A 16,751-nucleotide genomic window follows, 5' to 3' on the forward strand; every position below is an offset into this window, starting at 1 on the left:
TAAGTATACTTCCAGTGAGGCTATTTGCATGAAATTTTCACCAGACATTAGTATTAACTTAGGTAATCCACACATATAAAAAAAATCCAAACATTAATGTCCATAAGTAGAGTTATGAGTAAAAAAGTGGAATGCCACAGGAAAAAAGTATTGAACACGTCTACTGAAATGTCTTAAATACTTTGTGGAAAACCCTTTATTTGTAATGAGAGCTTCAAGGCATTTCCTCTATGATGAAACTAATCAGTCGAAGTATTCAGGTGTGATTTTGGCCCATTCTTTTAAATATATAGTCTTTTAATATTGATGATTCCAGGGGTCCCTCTTATAAATCCTGATCTTTAGGTAACTTCCAAAACTGTTCAATTGGATTTAAGTCAGGGCCTTGATTTCCTTTTAGTCCAGTCATTTTAAGCCAAAATAGGGGTCAAGGTTGAACAAATTGCAACACAAGCAAACTTAACTGATTTTGAATCCTCAATATGTCCTGAGTAAGGGAAAAAAAGCCCCGAAGAATCCCGATAGGGGAAAGTTTAGAAAAAGACCCAAATATACCCTATTCATGCGCCTATTCAGTATTTTTCTCACGTGAATAGGGGAAAAAAAATAACCTTCACATATCACCATGAAAATTACTGAGTTGATTACTTACATCAAGACAAACAAAACATGTATTATACGTTTTTTGAAATTGTTTGTTAACATGGGCAAATAGGGCATAATGTAATTACGTATAGTTAATTTGTATAAATACCACAACGGAGCTAATAGTCCAGGCAAAGGTCTGACCCAAAACTAATTGCAACAGAATTTATTTTCACATTTTTATATTTCAATTGGTGATCTTTACACCATAGTAAAAGACCATGAAAATCCAGTTGGTGGAAATATGTTAAAATGAGGGTTGTTTTATGCATTATTCTTCAGCAAATACTGACAAAACTGTAATTAGAATGTTGTAGAATACACATTCTAAAGAATATCTGACCCCATCTAACTTAACATGGAATTTTAGAATCTTGCATTGTTGAGGAACATTCTTTTATTTTCAAAGAGTGAATTTCTTTGGCTTATTTCAGACTGGTTTGTTGCAAAATTGGTGTCTATTTTTACATTGTGGCCCTTTGAATCAATGGAAATGGTTGTTGAATCTTTAAATATAGCCAAGTGTGTTTTTGCATGTAAGTGTTCCACAATGTGTAATCTGTACAAACACATAGTTAGGCATTATTCAGCCTAGGAAAGTGGTTTTGGTGTTTACGTAATCTGACTTAGAGGTCACTGAAACATACAGTATATCACACTAAAGTATCAGTCCATCATTTTGCAAGTCTTATAGTAATCTAGTGTAAAGTGGATACATTTTGGCCTATACTGTCCAGGGAAAACAAATTAAACACCATAAACTAGATATTTTCTATAAGCATATACCCTCTAGAGGAGATATAACACCATTTAAGACATTTTCCATCTTCCTCTATGCCATGCACAATACATTGCCCTCTATTCTGTAAAGGCGAATCTAGTGTAAAGTGGATACATTTTGGCCTATACTGTCCAGGGAAAACAAATTAAACACCATAAACTCTATATTTTCTATAAGCATATACCCTCTAGATGAGATATAATACCAGTTAAGACATGTATTATCTTCCTCCATGCCTTGGACAATTTGTTTGTCAAATGTTGCAATTAGTTTTGGGTCACTATACATTAGCTATACATAATTATGCCCTGTTTGCCCATGTTAACAAACAATTTCAAAAAACGTATAATACATTTTTTGTTTGTCTTGATGTAAGTAATCAACTCAGTAATTTTCATGGTGATATGTGAAGGTTAATTTTTTTCCCCTATTTGCGTGAGAAAAATTCTGTATAGGCGCATGAATAGGGTATATTTAGGTATTTTTCTAAACTTTCCCCTATTGGGATTCTTCGGGGCTTTTTTTCCCTTACTCAGGACATATTGAGAATACAAAATCAGTTAAGTTTGCTTGTGTTGCAATTTGTTCAACCCTTTCTCCTAAAATGACTCTGTAACTGTAACTACAATTCTCTGAAACCAATTGAGAGTTTTTTTTGCTGAATGCGTTGGATCACTGTCCTGCTGGAAGGTCTAGCCATGTCTCATCATCATTGTTCTGGTGGATGGCAAGATTCTCCCATAAAAATGGCTCCATTCATCATTCCTTCAACTGTATGAAGTCTGACAGTACCATGAGATGAAAAACAGCCCCACACCGTGATGCCTCCACCTCCAAACTTCACTGTTGGTATGGAAGTTTACCAGTGATGCAGAGTGCCATTTCTCCTCCAAATATGGTGTGTAGTATGACATCCAAAGAGTTACATTTTGCTCTCACCTGACCAGAATACATTCTCTCAGTATTTCATAGGCTTGTCCAAATGTTGTGTAGCAAACTTTCAATGAGCTTCGACATGTTTTTCTTCGGTGATAGAGTCATGCGGGGTGAGCGTGCATAGAGGCCATGGCGGTGAAGTGCATTACCTATGATTTTCTCTGTAACAATTGAACCTGCTGCCTCCAAGTCTTTCTGGAGCTTTCTCCAAGTGGTCCTTGGCTCTTAGGCTACACTTCTGACTATCCTTCTGACTTCCTGGTCAGAAATCTTCTGAGGAGATCCTGTACATGGCCGATTAATGATGCAGTGATGTTCCTTCCACTTGCAGATAATGGCTCCAATACTGCTTACTGGATGATTCTGAAGTTTTGAAATGCATCTGTAACCAGTTCCATTAATATGTTTTGCAACAATAATGTTGCAAAGGTCTTGAAAGAGCTCTTTACTTTTACCCATCATGAAAAGTTTCTTGTGTGACAACTTGGTAACGAAAAACCTTTTTATAGCTCATCAATATGTACTAACCCAGCTTACATTAATTTGCACAGATAGGAGGAATAATTACTCTCTAACTATATATAGATTCCAGCACGTTCCTTGCCATTCCTTGCCTTTGTGTACTGCTTTTTCTTAGCGTGTTCAATACTTTTTCCCTGTGCCATTACACATTTTTACTCATAACTCTACTTAGGGACATTAATGTTTGGATTTTTAATATGTGTGGATTACCTTAATTAATACTAATTTCTGTAGAAAATTTCATGCGAATAGCCTCACTGGAAGTATACTTACTGAAAAAAATGTATGTTAAAAAATATTTTAAGTAATTTCTACTTAAAATGAGACTTTTTTTTAAATGCTCAAAATCTTTAAGGACAAGGATAAAATTAAAAAGAATAATGTGAGAAATAGATGTTTTAAGTTATTGTTGCATTAGTCAGACAAGCTCTTGAAAAATGAACAACATTAAAACAAATAATTTCAACAAACAAACATTTTTAGTAATTACTACTCTAAACTAGAAGTTATTCACACTCATTTTTTTAGGAAGTTGATGAACTGAAACATAATAATTTGACAAACAAACATTTTAAGTAATCACTACTTAAATTGTTGATAAGTTCAATGAACCTGATCATTTTGAAACCATTGTTAAAACCAACCAAATTGACACTGGAAATGGAGTTGATGTTTTTAAGTTATCACTCCTAATAATATGTTACCACCATGACTCATTCAGTTTCTCAGACCTAAACATTGTCACTTCATCTCTTAAATTTTTAAGTTGACTTCACTCTATTGAAACACATTTTTTGACTGTTTAGGTTTACTATTTACCTCAAAATCAAAATATTTTATTTGTATGATTCAAATAAAAAACTACTCAATAGACAGTTTCAATGCAGATTCCATTTATTTAAGAATTCCATTAGAATTCTAACAGAACAACATCCCCAGCAATGCGGTTAATACAGAAAATCAAAGAAATAACAACCTGTTACCACTTCAACAAAGGTAATAATACTCAAATAACAAAATAATAGGCCAACATAAATAAAAGCAAAAAGCTCCATTGCTTGCTTGAGTATTAACATGCTGGCAGTACCAACCATGAGATTTGGAGAACAGACTGCTTACTCATCCATCATCAGCAATTTATTTTTAAGGCTAAGCAGCAGTCTAGGAGGTAACCGCTTCAGGTCTTCCAAACCCATTATAATTTTTTGAATGAAATTAAATGTGTAGGACAATTGCTTTGGATAATCGAGATGAAGTGCATAAATTAAACCAAATAGCAAAATTAACGTCTCTGTCAACTCTGCTATATCATACACACAACAATATCTTCGTCAAGAACTATAGAATGGATAGCAGGACCAAACTTCACAAGGGAGTCTGTATCACCCGAGACAGTGGGAATAGCTACAGCTGCATCCGAGAAGTCTGGCAGGTCAATTTCTTCTGCCTGAAGAACATGACAGTAATTAGTTAATAAGTAGAGTAGTCAATGGAAAACACTACATGTGTATTTAATATAATATGAAATACCAGTGAATGAAAAGTTCAGGTAAAATTCCCAAATATGACATTCTTGGTGAATTACTGCAGTATGATTTAATTGCTATTCTGGTGGCTAGGAAGATGGTTGTGGTTGTTGTCTTTTGGTTGCAAGGTAGTATCAGAGAGGGCTGAATAGAAATAGAGATATATAGAGAAGACAAAGTAAAAAAAGAAGAAAGAGTGAAAGAGGACACACAATTTAATCAAAAACTTACATTCCAGGTCTTAAAAAATCCTGCAAAGTAATTTTCCTTCTGCTGTTGACATTGACATCTTCCTAGAAAGACAGAGGGATTGTGGGGTAATGGGAAGACAAATCAGCAGAATATTAATCCTATGCATATATTAAATAATACTATAGTACAGGTGACATGTAAATACAAGATTCACACCTTCACGCTCCTGATATGCAACCTCCTGCTCTGTCTTTCTATGAAATCGTGAGAGATGAATGTTCAGTGCATTAATAGATTGGAATGAGCAAATGCATGAGTGGTGTATGCATGGTAATGGGCTGACCCTTGAAAACTGACTGTGATTTAACTAATAATGGCAAAGTACCTGAGCCTGTGTCTCGGAAGAGGTGTCACATGACCTGCATATAGCCAACACATTTTGAAAATGCCACATAAAATAAGTCTAAGGTGTCATCCCTTCTTTGATACAAAAGCATCACTTAACCCTAGCCTTTGTGTATCCCTGTGGAGAGATGCAAAGGGATAACATTAGGCTATTCTCATTGGTAAATAAATGCTTACAAAATATCACTATAACTTATAATAATATAGGCTACACGTTGGCTACATTGTGACACTAGTAAATGGAGGACAAGTAAGTTATCACTTACCATGGTGTGATGGTGGTTCTTGCACAGAACTGAAAACATGTCACACAGCCATCTGGTCCTGAGGGGAAAAATATTATGAACAGTATTATTTCACTTTTTTGCACAAAAGTCAGTCAGACAGTCTCTTCTCTATCTGTATAAGCAGGCCTATCAGAGTCAGACGTTGCCATTGATCATGCTTAGGCTATTGTCAGTAAGTTCGGAGCTACAACTTGGCTTCCTATCCGTGTTAACAAAACTGGAATTGACGTTAATAGAAGACATATGCTATTGCTGCAGGGTTATTCTTCAACTATGGTACTCTTTGACCTGGTAATTTTCAGAAAATGTCACATCTTTCAGTAAAAAGTCTTTTTGCATGGTTTAATTATCTACTCTTTCTAGAAACTTGCCCTAATAGTGGCTGTAAAGATTTCAATTGAATATTATAGTTTTTTGACATTTTATTCCAAAAGTCTAACTGTCATTTCCAGTATAAGTATATAAGTATATATACTCTTTTGATCCCGTAAGGGAAATTTGGTCTCATTTATCCCAATCCGTGAATTAGTGAAACACTCAGTACACAGTGAACACACAGTGAGGTGAAGCACACACTAATCCCGATGCAGTGAGCTGCCTGCTACAGCCAAGCTCGGGGAGCAGTGAGGGGTTAGGTGCCTTGCTCAAGGGCACATCAGCCATTCCTACTGGTCGGGGTTCGAACCAGCAATCCTCCGGTTACAAGTCCGAAGCCCTAACCAGTAGGCCACGACTGCCCAATCACACGTTTCCGAAACACAACAAAACGTGTTTTCAAGCAAAAATAGCATCTACTGTTCCAAATGTATTTTATTAAATATTACACATATCAGCCAAAATATTACATTTATTAATTTTCCAGAAATGCATGTTGTATTATTTTTACATGTTTAACTTAAAATATGTGTTGTGATAGAAATGACAAAGTGTGGTGGAGATGACATAATGACATATATAGACAAATTTAAGATTTAAAAGCATTAAGATTTAAAACAAAAAAAATGTGTCCCTGCCATATGTTATGTAATTATGATGTTTTTTTTCTACTAGGCTAGATTCTTTAGTAGGCCTACTATGAAGCAAATCAACTGTGTTTTCGGGGCAATGTCATTTCCACCACCGAAATCAAATTTATTTCTTCCAAGGACAAGAAAAGGATCATAGTTGAAGAATTACCCTGCAGTTTTACTTTGCATTACATCTAGCAGCTAATGCGAACCATATAGTTTATGGCAGCTAGCCTAGAAATCTAGACGCGCCCCTTGCTGCCAGGGCTAGTCTAGCAACTCTCCGTTGGCTTGTGAGCTCCAGAAATCGAAACTTAATCAGGACATTGAAATCGTGTATAGAGTCGTTTGGTGGGCTTAACATAATGATTGATGGCAAAGTTGCAACGGTTTGGCTTGAATTCCCTGCTACTTGAAAACAAATATCCTATTACGTCCTATTGCGTGCAGAGGGAATTTGAAAGACAACTGATTATCCCGCCCCTCGGACTGAGCACTGTGAACGGTGAGTGCCCAGACCCTACATTTTAATGTGGGTCTGGCTCGCCAGGCTATATGGCAGCTATAGGCTACTAATAAAATGTTTAAAAGTGCGCTGCCTGTTTGTGCGTGTCATGTGTTTGATTTCCAACTTATGAAACGTTGCTTTAACCTGCGCGGCCAAAGTAGGCCACACCAGAAACGGTTAATAAAGGATCTTTGGTCATGCTAAACTATACTGTTTGTCTGTCCAGTTTCCACTAAAGTAGTGCAATATCGGCTCCCACACACAGCTGCGTTCCGCCAATGCATGCCAGTGGGTGTTCCCGACGGTAGCTATGCAAATGACTTGAAGTAAAACCGTAATGTGATTGGTTGGTGCCGTCCGTAGATTGGCTTGATTGGCCGGTGCCGTCTGTCGGTGCAGCAACAGCTGAACTCCTCAACGCAAGCGGCGGGAGAAACGCGACGCAACGGACCCACAATTCAGTTCGGCAACGGATCACGTGAGCCCATGTAAAGTGAATGGGATGCGTCTCCAGCAACGCGATGCACGCAGCTGTGTGTGGGAGCCGTAACAGGCTGGCTGGCTGGCTGGGTGACAGCTCAGACAACAAACTTCAGTTAACTCGCTAAAACATGCAGCTAGCCCGCAAAAGGTCTCTCTTACATAGCCTACACTTTAGCTGAGGTCTGCCCGCTGTTAGACGGTACACAAATAAATAAACAAAGTAGGCCTACACCTACATTAAGGCACGTTCTTACCTTTGTGTAGAGGCTATAAGGCTTGCAGTCTGATGATGATTGATGGATCATCTCACTGATTGCTTGCAGCTTGCCTGCCTACATCCGGGTGCGCAGCAGTCCTTGCAAACAATTAGTCTTAGGCCTACGATGTCAAAGTGTATCAATTTACAACTGTCACAATCGATCGTAGACTAGTTCATTCACCATTCATTGGGATTTCAGCTTTTTTTATTGGTTTATGTTGGTTTGTGTAGGTTATTAGGTTATTTGCCATGTTGATATGAACCTAACCAATGAAGTTGCACGTCTTTATTACGTCAGACGTAATTTCAATCCAATCTTGAAAGAAATTAGTTTGGGGGTCAGTTCTACTCATATACTAAGAGCTAATCTTGTCAAAATAATCAATAACTGGGAAACTAGTTGAGTGAACTTAAAACTTTTGTGGTGCCTGAACAACATGGCAGCTTTGAGTACAGCTCTGCAATTTTATTGAGTTTAGAACACTGTTGGGGAATACAGTGCATAATCCCCCATACAACCCACTTGTAGGCTAAACTGCCATATATCCAAAACATTTGTTGAACTAAAGAGAATTGAGTCTGCTACATTTTAACTAAAGAATGCCTTGAATGCTTCAGATAGGCTAAGCTGTAAAAAATGGTCATCTTGTTCTTGTTTAAACACAGGTTTTACAAATGAATATGCTAAAAAAGCAGGACAGGCATCATTAAATGTCTTTAATAATACTCATGGTTAGTGGTAGGGTTAGAAAATAGCATCAGGCAAGTTCAGGTTGTCTGTGAATGGACCTGTGCATCAGTGTTGGCTTTACACAATTTATTGCCATTATTAAAATAGGCTATCCTAATCTTCAAAACATTTTAAGTGGTTTTCATATAGTAGTTTGGGTTCTCATGTGCCACCCCAATAAAAAGTCTGGACCCAGCTGGCCCCCCCTATAAAATAATCCTGGCTACGCCCCTGCTCAAAGCACGTCAGGTGTCACGTAGCCTATTTGCAGTCACATGGCCGTATCTACCAACAGAGGACACCGCAGTAGGCTATTTCTTTCTTTAAGTTTTACCTCTAGCCTACTGGAAATGTTATGCTGAAATTCAGCGGAGAAGCAACTAACCTGCACTGAAACTTAAGTTATATTAATGTTATAAAGGATGGATATTTAATGTTGTTATGGATATATCTAAGCATGGCCTAAACATAAAATTTTGTCAAATGATATCAATTACTGCAACATTTCTAGCGACGCCCTGACCTTTGTAGGCCTATTTGAAAAATTCTGGCTACGGCCTTGACCTCGAGAGGGCACTTTAATGGAGAATGGACTAGGCTGTAATATAAAGAGTGGCCTTAGCCTGTGTGTAATGGAATTGGTGATTCTTGACTTGAAGTCTTCAATAATTCGTTCCCTTAAACTAAGCATATGAAGCATATACGATTGAAACGCATTCCACTCAGACAGGCTCGGGGGCTACCAGGCTCATAATTCACTTTGAATTGCAAACAGAAAATGTCTAGATAGCATCATGCTTCCAATTACAAAGCAATGCAGGTTGTTTATACCAACTTAATATTATGCATATCATTGTTAATTTTGTGCTATTAATAACGACGCTAGAGTTTATTAGCCATATTGGCCTGGCAAAAAGGTTGTTACTCGTAGCAGTTGAGTCCACAGACCATAAAGCAGTTCTGGGCACCCAAATGGCCAGCAACGGCACTGTTTGTATTCATAAACCTTCTAGAAAGTGTAAAGCCATTTTATTGACCCACAAGGACGTGTGTCTTCCTTTAAAGGACGAGACCACGAAGCAGAAGGGTGCAGTGATCTCAGATGACAATAACAGATATTTTAATCGTTTCTATGACAACTTCTCCTAATTGGCAACCAATATAAGGCGCACAACAGTAACACCTTTTGGTGTCTTAAATAAACACCAGTGTTTACTCTCTCACACAGTTTATGTGTATTAGATTTAAAGAGTTAAATGAACTTTTCAGTTCATTTGATATGATTAATAAGTGTCTGGGGCTTTCTTTGATGTGTAATCCTCCCAAGGTCAGTATGGGTCAGAATGGATCTATCTCTGAGTTAGTATGAATAGCATTTTATGACTCATTGTCATTGTCTTATGACGGAATAACAGTAAATCATTGCCAAAGAGCATAGTCAAGATAGTTATCCAAAATTGACCGGCTACTCTGTTCTGAGAGAAAACAAAACATGATTTAATGATTTAAAAAATAATAATAGGGTTTCGGTCTACACCTTGTGAGCTACTTACCCAAGAAGCATAACACATTGAAAATACCACCAGTAGTCCTGATAAAAGCTTGTTTACTCTTTAACTGTCTGCCGTCCTTTGGCTAGGCCTACAGTATATTGTTGGCAATACCACACTGTGAAGGCATTTCTCACATTTGCGTTGGGTGCTTTGACACAAACCACAGAACCACACTATGCATAGTTTTGACTAATACAGCATCACCAAGACTCTCTTTTATCTCCAAGCACTATGGAAAACAGACTCTAAAACACAAACAAACTTCTTCGTTCTGCTCATCAGGTAAAACAACATCTAAAAGACAGCTGGGCATTGGCGTGGAATCCTTGAATGAATCATCTGTGGTTGAATGAATAAGTCTAGGGAGGATTAGTATTACATCTTTACTGTAAAGACACTTTTTACTAGAAGTAGGACTGACCTGCCCACACTGTGATCAGTATAACTCCTACAGCTCAAACTCAACTCCTACAACTCAAAACATATATAGTGGTTGAAAAAAACAAAAAGAATGGTGCACATCACTTGCCCAAAGTTGAGACTGACAATTTGAGTGACTTCAGAGAGAAAGGAAGAGAGAGAGTGTGACCAGAAAGGAAATTGTGTGTGTGTGTGTGTGTGTGTGTGTGCACGCAAGAAAGAGAGAGAGAAAGTGAGGGAGGGAGGGAGGGAGTGTGTGTGAGAGAGGAAAGGCCTTCAGGATTTCTTATTAATTCTGCATGCCCTTCCCTCCTCTACTCTGAACCCGCCTCCCCACCATTATCAGCCCGACGGCCTATATAAATGCAGGCCTTTGGCCATGATGTTAGTTCACAGCCTCTCAGGGGGGGATCAGACTCTCTCTCACACACACGCACAGAGCCACTACACACCAGCAGGCTCCCCCACAACCAACCACCAACCTCTTCCTGCACCCATGATGAGCGAGATCAAAAGCAAGGCATTCTGGAGGGCCGTGCTGGCCGAGTTGCTGGGCATGACCCTCTTTATCTTTCTCAGCATCACGGCCGCCATCGGCAACGACCAGCTGGATGAGGTGAAGACGTCGCTGGCATTCGGCCTGGCCATCGCCACGCTGGCCCAGAGCTTGGGCCACATCAGCGGTGCCCACCTGAATCCGGCCGTCACGCTGGGCTTGCTGGCCAGTTGTCAGATCAGCGTGCTGCGCGCGGTCATGTATATGGCGGCACAGATGCTGGGAGCCACCGTGGCTAGCGGGATCATCTATGGAGTGCGGCCGGACACCAACAACAAGCTCGGAGTGAACAGTGTGAGTTGACAACTCTCCCCCTCGTCACGCATGCATGCCTGCACACACACACACACACACACACACATACACACACACGGACTGACACACACAAGCATGCACTGACACACTCAAAGACACAGGCATACACAAAGGCAAGCAGACACACACACAAACATAGACACACACACAACCCCCCACCCAAATCTTCTCCCATTCTTTCCATTCTCCCACTGGTGACATTCACATGGAAATGGAGATTTAGAGCAGGCTTCTGTGTGTAGGATGTGTTTCTGTGAAATAACTGTACTGAGTATGTGCTGAACTGCAGTTTATGACCTGATGTGATCCACCTTGTCTTTTAAGGATACTGCAAGTGTGTGTGTGTATGTGTATGTGTTTGTGTGTGTGTGTGTGTGTGTGTGTGTGCTGCAAGTCCCAAAAGCTGATAATAAGTTATCTGCTGAGTTCAGTGAAACGGCCTGCCTCACTGATTAAGGACCCCTTGCCCCTTGAGTCAAAGGAGGGAAAAAAACACTCCAACATGGGTTACGCGTGTCTCTGAAAATATATCTTCATGGAGAGAACGGGGAGTCCCTTGTTAAGTGAATTCTGCTGATGCAGTTAGATTATTTTCTATGCACTTGCTGGTAGGTAAAGCAGCATGTGAGACTATTTAAACCAATTCCTGCTGACGTATTTGCCGGTTTTCTTTGTCAGTGTTTTTCTCTGTGACCATCAGAACATTATCCCGTGGTATTCATTGTGACCTGTCATTTTGTAAAATATTCTGAAGTAACTTGTGAATTCAATGTGTCTTTATTTTAGCTTAGAATACAACTCCGGCCATTCATCTCTATTTGCCCCCTATTCTGAAAAAACCTTTTTTTCAGTCTGTCCCTTTTGAAAGGTAGAGCCATGACAAAAAACTCTGTGTTGAAAAACAGAGGCTCAATGAATATGCATATCAGACACCCTTAATGTCTGCATATTTGTGTCCTTTGTCCGAGGCAGGGTCGTGCCAGTCCTTCTCTGATGAGAAAAATCACAATTATGAAAAGCCATTCATCCATCTGATGTACTTTGACAGACTGTTTATTGTCTAATGTTTTCTCTCTCTCTCTCTCTCTCTCTCTCTCATGCAGCTTTCTGGTGTGACCCCAAGTCAAGGTATTGGCATCGAGCTACTGGCCACCTTCCAGCTCGTCCTGTGTGTCATAGCAACCACAGATAAAAGACGGCGGGATGTGACAGGTTCCGCCCCCCTGGCCATTGGTCTCTCTGTTGCTCTGGGCCACTTGACAGCCGTGAGTAATTAATAGTAGAGCCAAAAACACTTCCCTACTCATGTGTATGTGGACGAGAGGACGGCAGTGTTTCCTCCAAAAGTGCTTTTGTTGTTGCTGTGTGAATAGCAGCCATTTTGGAGGTGGTGTTTTATGTATCGCTCAGAGCCTCACATGCAAAGTGTATTCTATATCCTTAAAGATGAATGCCGATGACTTAACTCTGTGGCTATAGTGAAGTTTAAGAAAGATTGCAAGCATGTGGTGTATCTGTATTGTGGCCCTGAGACACTTAATGACCAGTCCCTCTCTTCTTCACGCCTTGCAGATAAGTTTCACTGGGTGTGGCATCAACCCTGCTCGGTCCTTTGGTCCTGCCGTCGTTACGAGCAATTTCGCAAATCACTGGGTAAGTCAAAAACCCACGCTTCATGCGTCAGAGTGACAGGAACACTGCCACATATTGTCTGAGGTGACAGAACACAAAGTGCATGGCCTTGATGTAATGGCATGTTCATGATTAACTCATGATTAACTACAGTAAAACCATGGAGGGTTGCTGAGGACCAGCCAAGTTCTACATTCTGCATCCGTGACTACAGCGATCTCATGCTCATCTGTTTGTTGACAGGTGTACTGGGTCGGGCCCATGTGTGGAGGCGTGGCTGCTGCTCTCGTGTATGACTTCCTGCTATATCCAAAAACGGACGATTTCCCCGACCGCATGAAGGTGCTCATGAGCGGACCGGCTAAAGACTACGATGTCAACGGGGCAGAGGACCCCACAGGAGTTGAGCTGACGTCAAAGTGAAATCTTGCCAACCCCTACATTTTGTGTACAGTCTCTTAAATTGTCTATCCATACATGTGAAGATTATTTTTTATGTCTGGAAAATAGCTTTTCTACTTTGATTACAACTCATGGGAAGTCTCATCTGAAAGTGTCTTTAGTCCAGGACAAAATATTCACAAACATTTGAATTCACGCTTGTCTGTTCGGAAATTGTTAATAGCCTTTCAAACAAGGCATGTTTGTTACAGATAATGTAAGATAATGTTTTACTGTTTCAAACAACAGGCTTCACTGTCAGTATTCTAGATGTAGAATCACATATTTTTGTAAACTATTTTTTATGTAAATGCTTATTGTATCCTTTTATATATGTACTCTGTGTGCACTTGGATTCCTTGTCTCCACTTTTGTAAGTAAATGAGAATACATATGTTGGCTATGTAACAGCTATTTCTTTTCCACTTGTTATTGACAACTTGTTTCCCATTGTTCTTGAAAATAAAAATGCTTTAGAAACTGTCTGACTGGATATATATTTGTTTTGACATTTAGATGCATTTCTGGGTAATTTAGGCTACTTGGCCAGACATTTTGATTATGATTGGGGAGTTAAACCTTTAGACAAGTAAACATACCATCACAACCAGCAACATCAGTTAATTGTTAACTGTTAATGAAACACGTTTTGAGAAAGGTTTTAGTTAATTTCTTCTGCAAATGAACATGATTAAAATGCCAACACACTGTTTGGATGTTCTCTGATGGTGTTTGGAAATGTATCAGAGTCCTCCAGTCTCTCCACCTTCTGAAAAGATGTTCCCAACATTCTCGCGCCTTTTATCAGTAGCCAGTGAAAACAACATTTTTGTCTGATACCTCAGCGTATTTTAAATGCATTAATCCTGTGGCAGAGTGACCCTTCACACAGCAGTTTGAAGCAGTTCAATGCCTCCCATTTCCCATACTCTCCATTTGCTTAAATCCATGGGGGATTTAGCTTTTGTTGTATTGTTTAAGTCATAAATTGAGCCTTGAAATGAATTGCCAATGGTATGGAATGGCTTCCATTTTATGGCTGCTTAAGAGCAGAAGCATCATGTCATTTTCCTTGTCTTGTTCAAGAACCTTGTGCTCATCTTGTCATCTTGATATTTCAGATCCATTTTCTATCTTCCTGACTCTAAACCAATGGGGTAGACTATTTTACAAAAATATATAGCCTATGCATTATATACCATATAAAATGGCAATACAAGACAGCTACATTTCCACTCCTGCAAAGCAAGCCAGAACAAACACACATAACTTAACACACACTGCCAGGGGAGGCAGTGAAAAAAGAGGAGCTTGAGAATCTGATTTGTGCTAAATTGAATGCCGAATGGTTACTCATCTGTGGATCCGTTCAGGGTAGCTGCAATGTACTGCAAGACACGACAAATGTGAATGCAGATTTGCACACAGTTAACTACCTTATCACACATGGCTAGTGGAGAGATGATACTTATGTTGGAAGGTTTTCAACCAAAACAGTGATAACTTTGTCTCCTGTCAGTTTGGCTACTGCCATCTGGTGGTCTGTATGCATGGATTCATACCTCTAAAGCTTTTTTTCTTAATCCTGTAGATGAGTGTTAGTCTTAGTATAATTGTGGTTAAGTGTTTACAATGTAGAGTTAGAAAAACAAATTATGTTTCAAACCTCCTCCTCATGGTCCTGTATAAGCACACAATTTAACACAGCACCAGCTTCCTAGAGCTGTGAACGTTGCTGTACTCCTACAACACAAACAGCAGAGAACCATCCCTGCATCATTTAATGAGCTACCTTTTAAATATGTTTGGAAAAATAAAAACCATCTGGACTTTAACCAAGGATATAAAAGCTATTAGCTGTCTGCCATAAATAGTTCAGGTGAAATGTTTGCTGCTAAAATTATATTGTTGTGTTCCTATTTGTTCAAATACTTTGTGGTGAAAACTATGTCTATATCTCTGATGACTATGGTGACAGGCTTGCATCTGCCATGCAAGCATCTGCATTTTATATCTCTGCTTAATTTTTGAACTGCCTTACCATCACAATGCAGAGAAACAGGAAAGATATGACAAAACTGTACCAAAGTACTTAATCATTTTTACAGTGGGAGGCTGGGAGTCAACCTTCGGAATGAATGAATTTAGGATTGTAATGAATGTAGTATTCCAACTGTCCACAGAACCACCACTGAACAGCCCTGTTAAACCTCATACATAACAGTAGCTTTAATCTAAATCTTTCAACATATTTTATAGGGACTACTATGACCTGCACTAAAGTTTGGTCACAGGCAATACAATATCTGCCACAGCAGCATACACCCTTTATTTTTAGACACATACCAGGAAACTGTTGTCAATGGGTGAAGTAGATTGTGTGTCTTCAAGGCAGTAGTCATGATGAGTAGACATTGGGGGGGACCAAATCTGTGGTGCAAACAGAATTTCAATACATTTCCTACCATGCAAAACATATTATTAAAAATCACAAACAAGTTGTTAGTTAAGTCAGTCAATTAGGGTATTCCAAACTTTTGACAGACATAGGCATGGCATGGATGGATTATGAACCCCTGGGCACAGATGCCCCCCCCCCCCATCCAGATAGAGGGGTCCTAAGGCATTCTCCCATGGAAGATGACTTCTGGGGAGTTTTGTGAAAAGAGAAGGATGGAGAAGAACCAACTTCACACAGAGGCTTGGGCTTCAGGGCCCCCTGAGCTCTTGGGCCCAGTAAGCCCATTTAGTAATCCAGTAATCCATCCCTGGACCTGTGGTATGACTCCATTTGTCTTCAAAATGTATACTTTAAAAGATATTACTCTATATTACACAGAATGTGGTTCTTTGACTTATTACTTACACCTGAAGATTTTTTTAACTAAGGCTTAGACTCATAGGTTTGGACCTATAGCCTAATAAGATTTTGTCTTTTGATTTAGATTTTATTACGCTGGCGGCTAATCACACAATTTTAACATATGCAAGATGCAACAACCATTTCTGAGAGGCCTATAAACGGCAATTTCTGGCATTATTTACTACTAGCATATGAATGCATTAGCCTATTTATGTTGAACGACATGTGAAAGAAATGAATGACACAGGCTTGCACGAATTCATCATTTAAAAATAAAACGTTTCACTTTCGCTATCATTGTGAGAATAGGCTACAATATGGAAAATGTTTCAAAGTTCCCTTTGAGTCTGATCGGCTCCAAAAATGTATGGGATTTCCTTAGCCTGTGCTACACCTTTCCAACAAGTTTTGTGAAAATTGTACCGGTAGCTTTTGCGATATTGTTGACAGCCCTACCTCACCGCAGTAGGGTGCAGTAAATGGAAGCTTTTGATAGCGCACGCCACTAACAAAAAACAGAAAACCACCAGGACAAACCACTCAGGGGTCTAGGCTACTCTGAAACCATCACTATAGGTCACTAATTTGTGCATTATTTTCGTTTGAATAATGAATAATTGAATTATTAATTGAATAATTCCAGCAGCACTCTTGAGGCGTCGGGGAGTGAGGTTTACCAACGTTCCACAA

At 39.3% G+C, this 16,751-nt stretch overlaps 1 protein-coding gene and 1 long non-coding RNA gene across 3 annotated transcripts; one reads left to right on the forward strand and one right to left on the reverse strand.

The window, feature by feature from the left end:
* Nucleotides 1-3,792: 3,792 nt before the first annotated feature.
* On the reverse strand, nucleotides 3,793-10,845 carry LOC143133687 (uncharacterized). Of its 2 annotated transcripts, XR_012988531.1 has the most exons (4): nucleotides 10,737-10,845; nucleotides 5,274-5,331; nucleotides 4,642-4,703; nucleotides 3,793-4,331 (listed from the first exon to the last, which is right to left on the reverse strand). It is a non-coding gene; the product is annotated as an uncharacterized LOC143133687 (long non-coding RNA). The 2 variants fall into 2 exon arrangements; XR_012988530.1 differs by lacking the exon at nucleotides 3,793-4,331 and having other exon boundaries at nucleotides 4,538-4,703.
* On the forward strand, nucleotides 10,715-13,683 carry LOC143133686 (aquaporin-1-like). Its single transcript, XM_076293489.1, has 4 exons — nucleotides 10,715-11,104; nucleotides 12,229-12,390; nucleotides 12,698-12,778; nucleotides 13,001-13,683. Exons 1-4 carry the CDS (start codon nucleotides 10,751-10,753, stop codon nucleotides 13,178-13,180), a joined length of 777 nt encoding a protein of 258 aa, XP_076149604.1. The 5' UTR covers nucleotides 10,715-10,750; the 3' UTR covers nucleotides 13,181-13,683.
* Nucleotides 13,684-16,751: the final 3,068 nt, after the last annotated feature.

The sequence above is a fragment of the Alosa pseudoharengus genome, unplaced genomic scaffold (genome assembly GCF_046254945.1).
Source record: "Alosa pseudoharengus isolate Yale_2024_CS ecotype anadromous, Long Island Sound unplaced genomic scaffold, YU_APseudo_1.1 YU_APseudo_1.1_scf_2, whole genome shotgun sequence".
Taxonomy (NCBI): Eukaryota; Metazoa; Chordata; class Actinopteri; order Clupeiformes; family Clupeidae; genus Alosa; species Alosa pseudoharengus.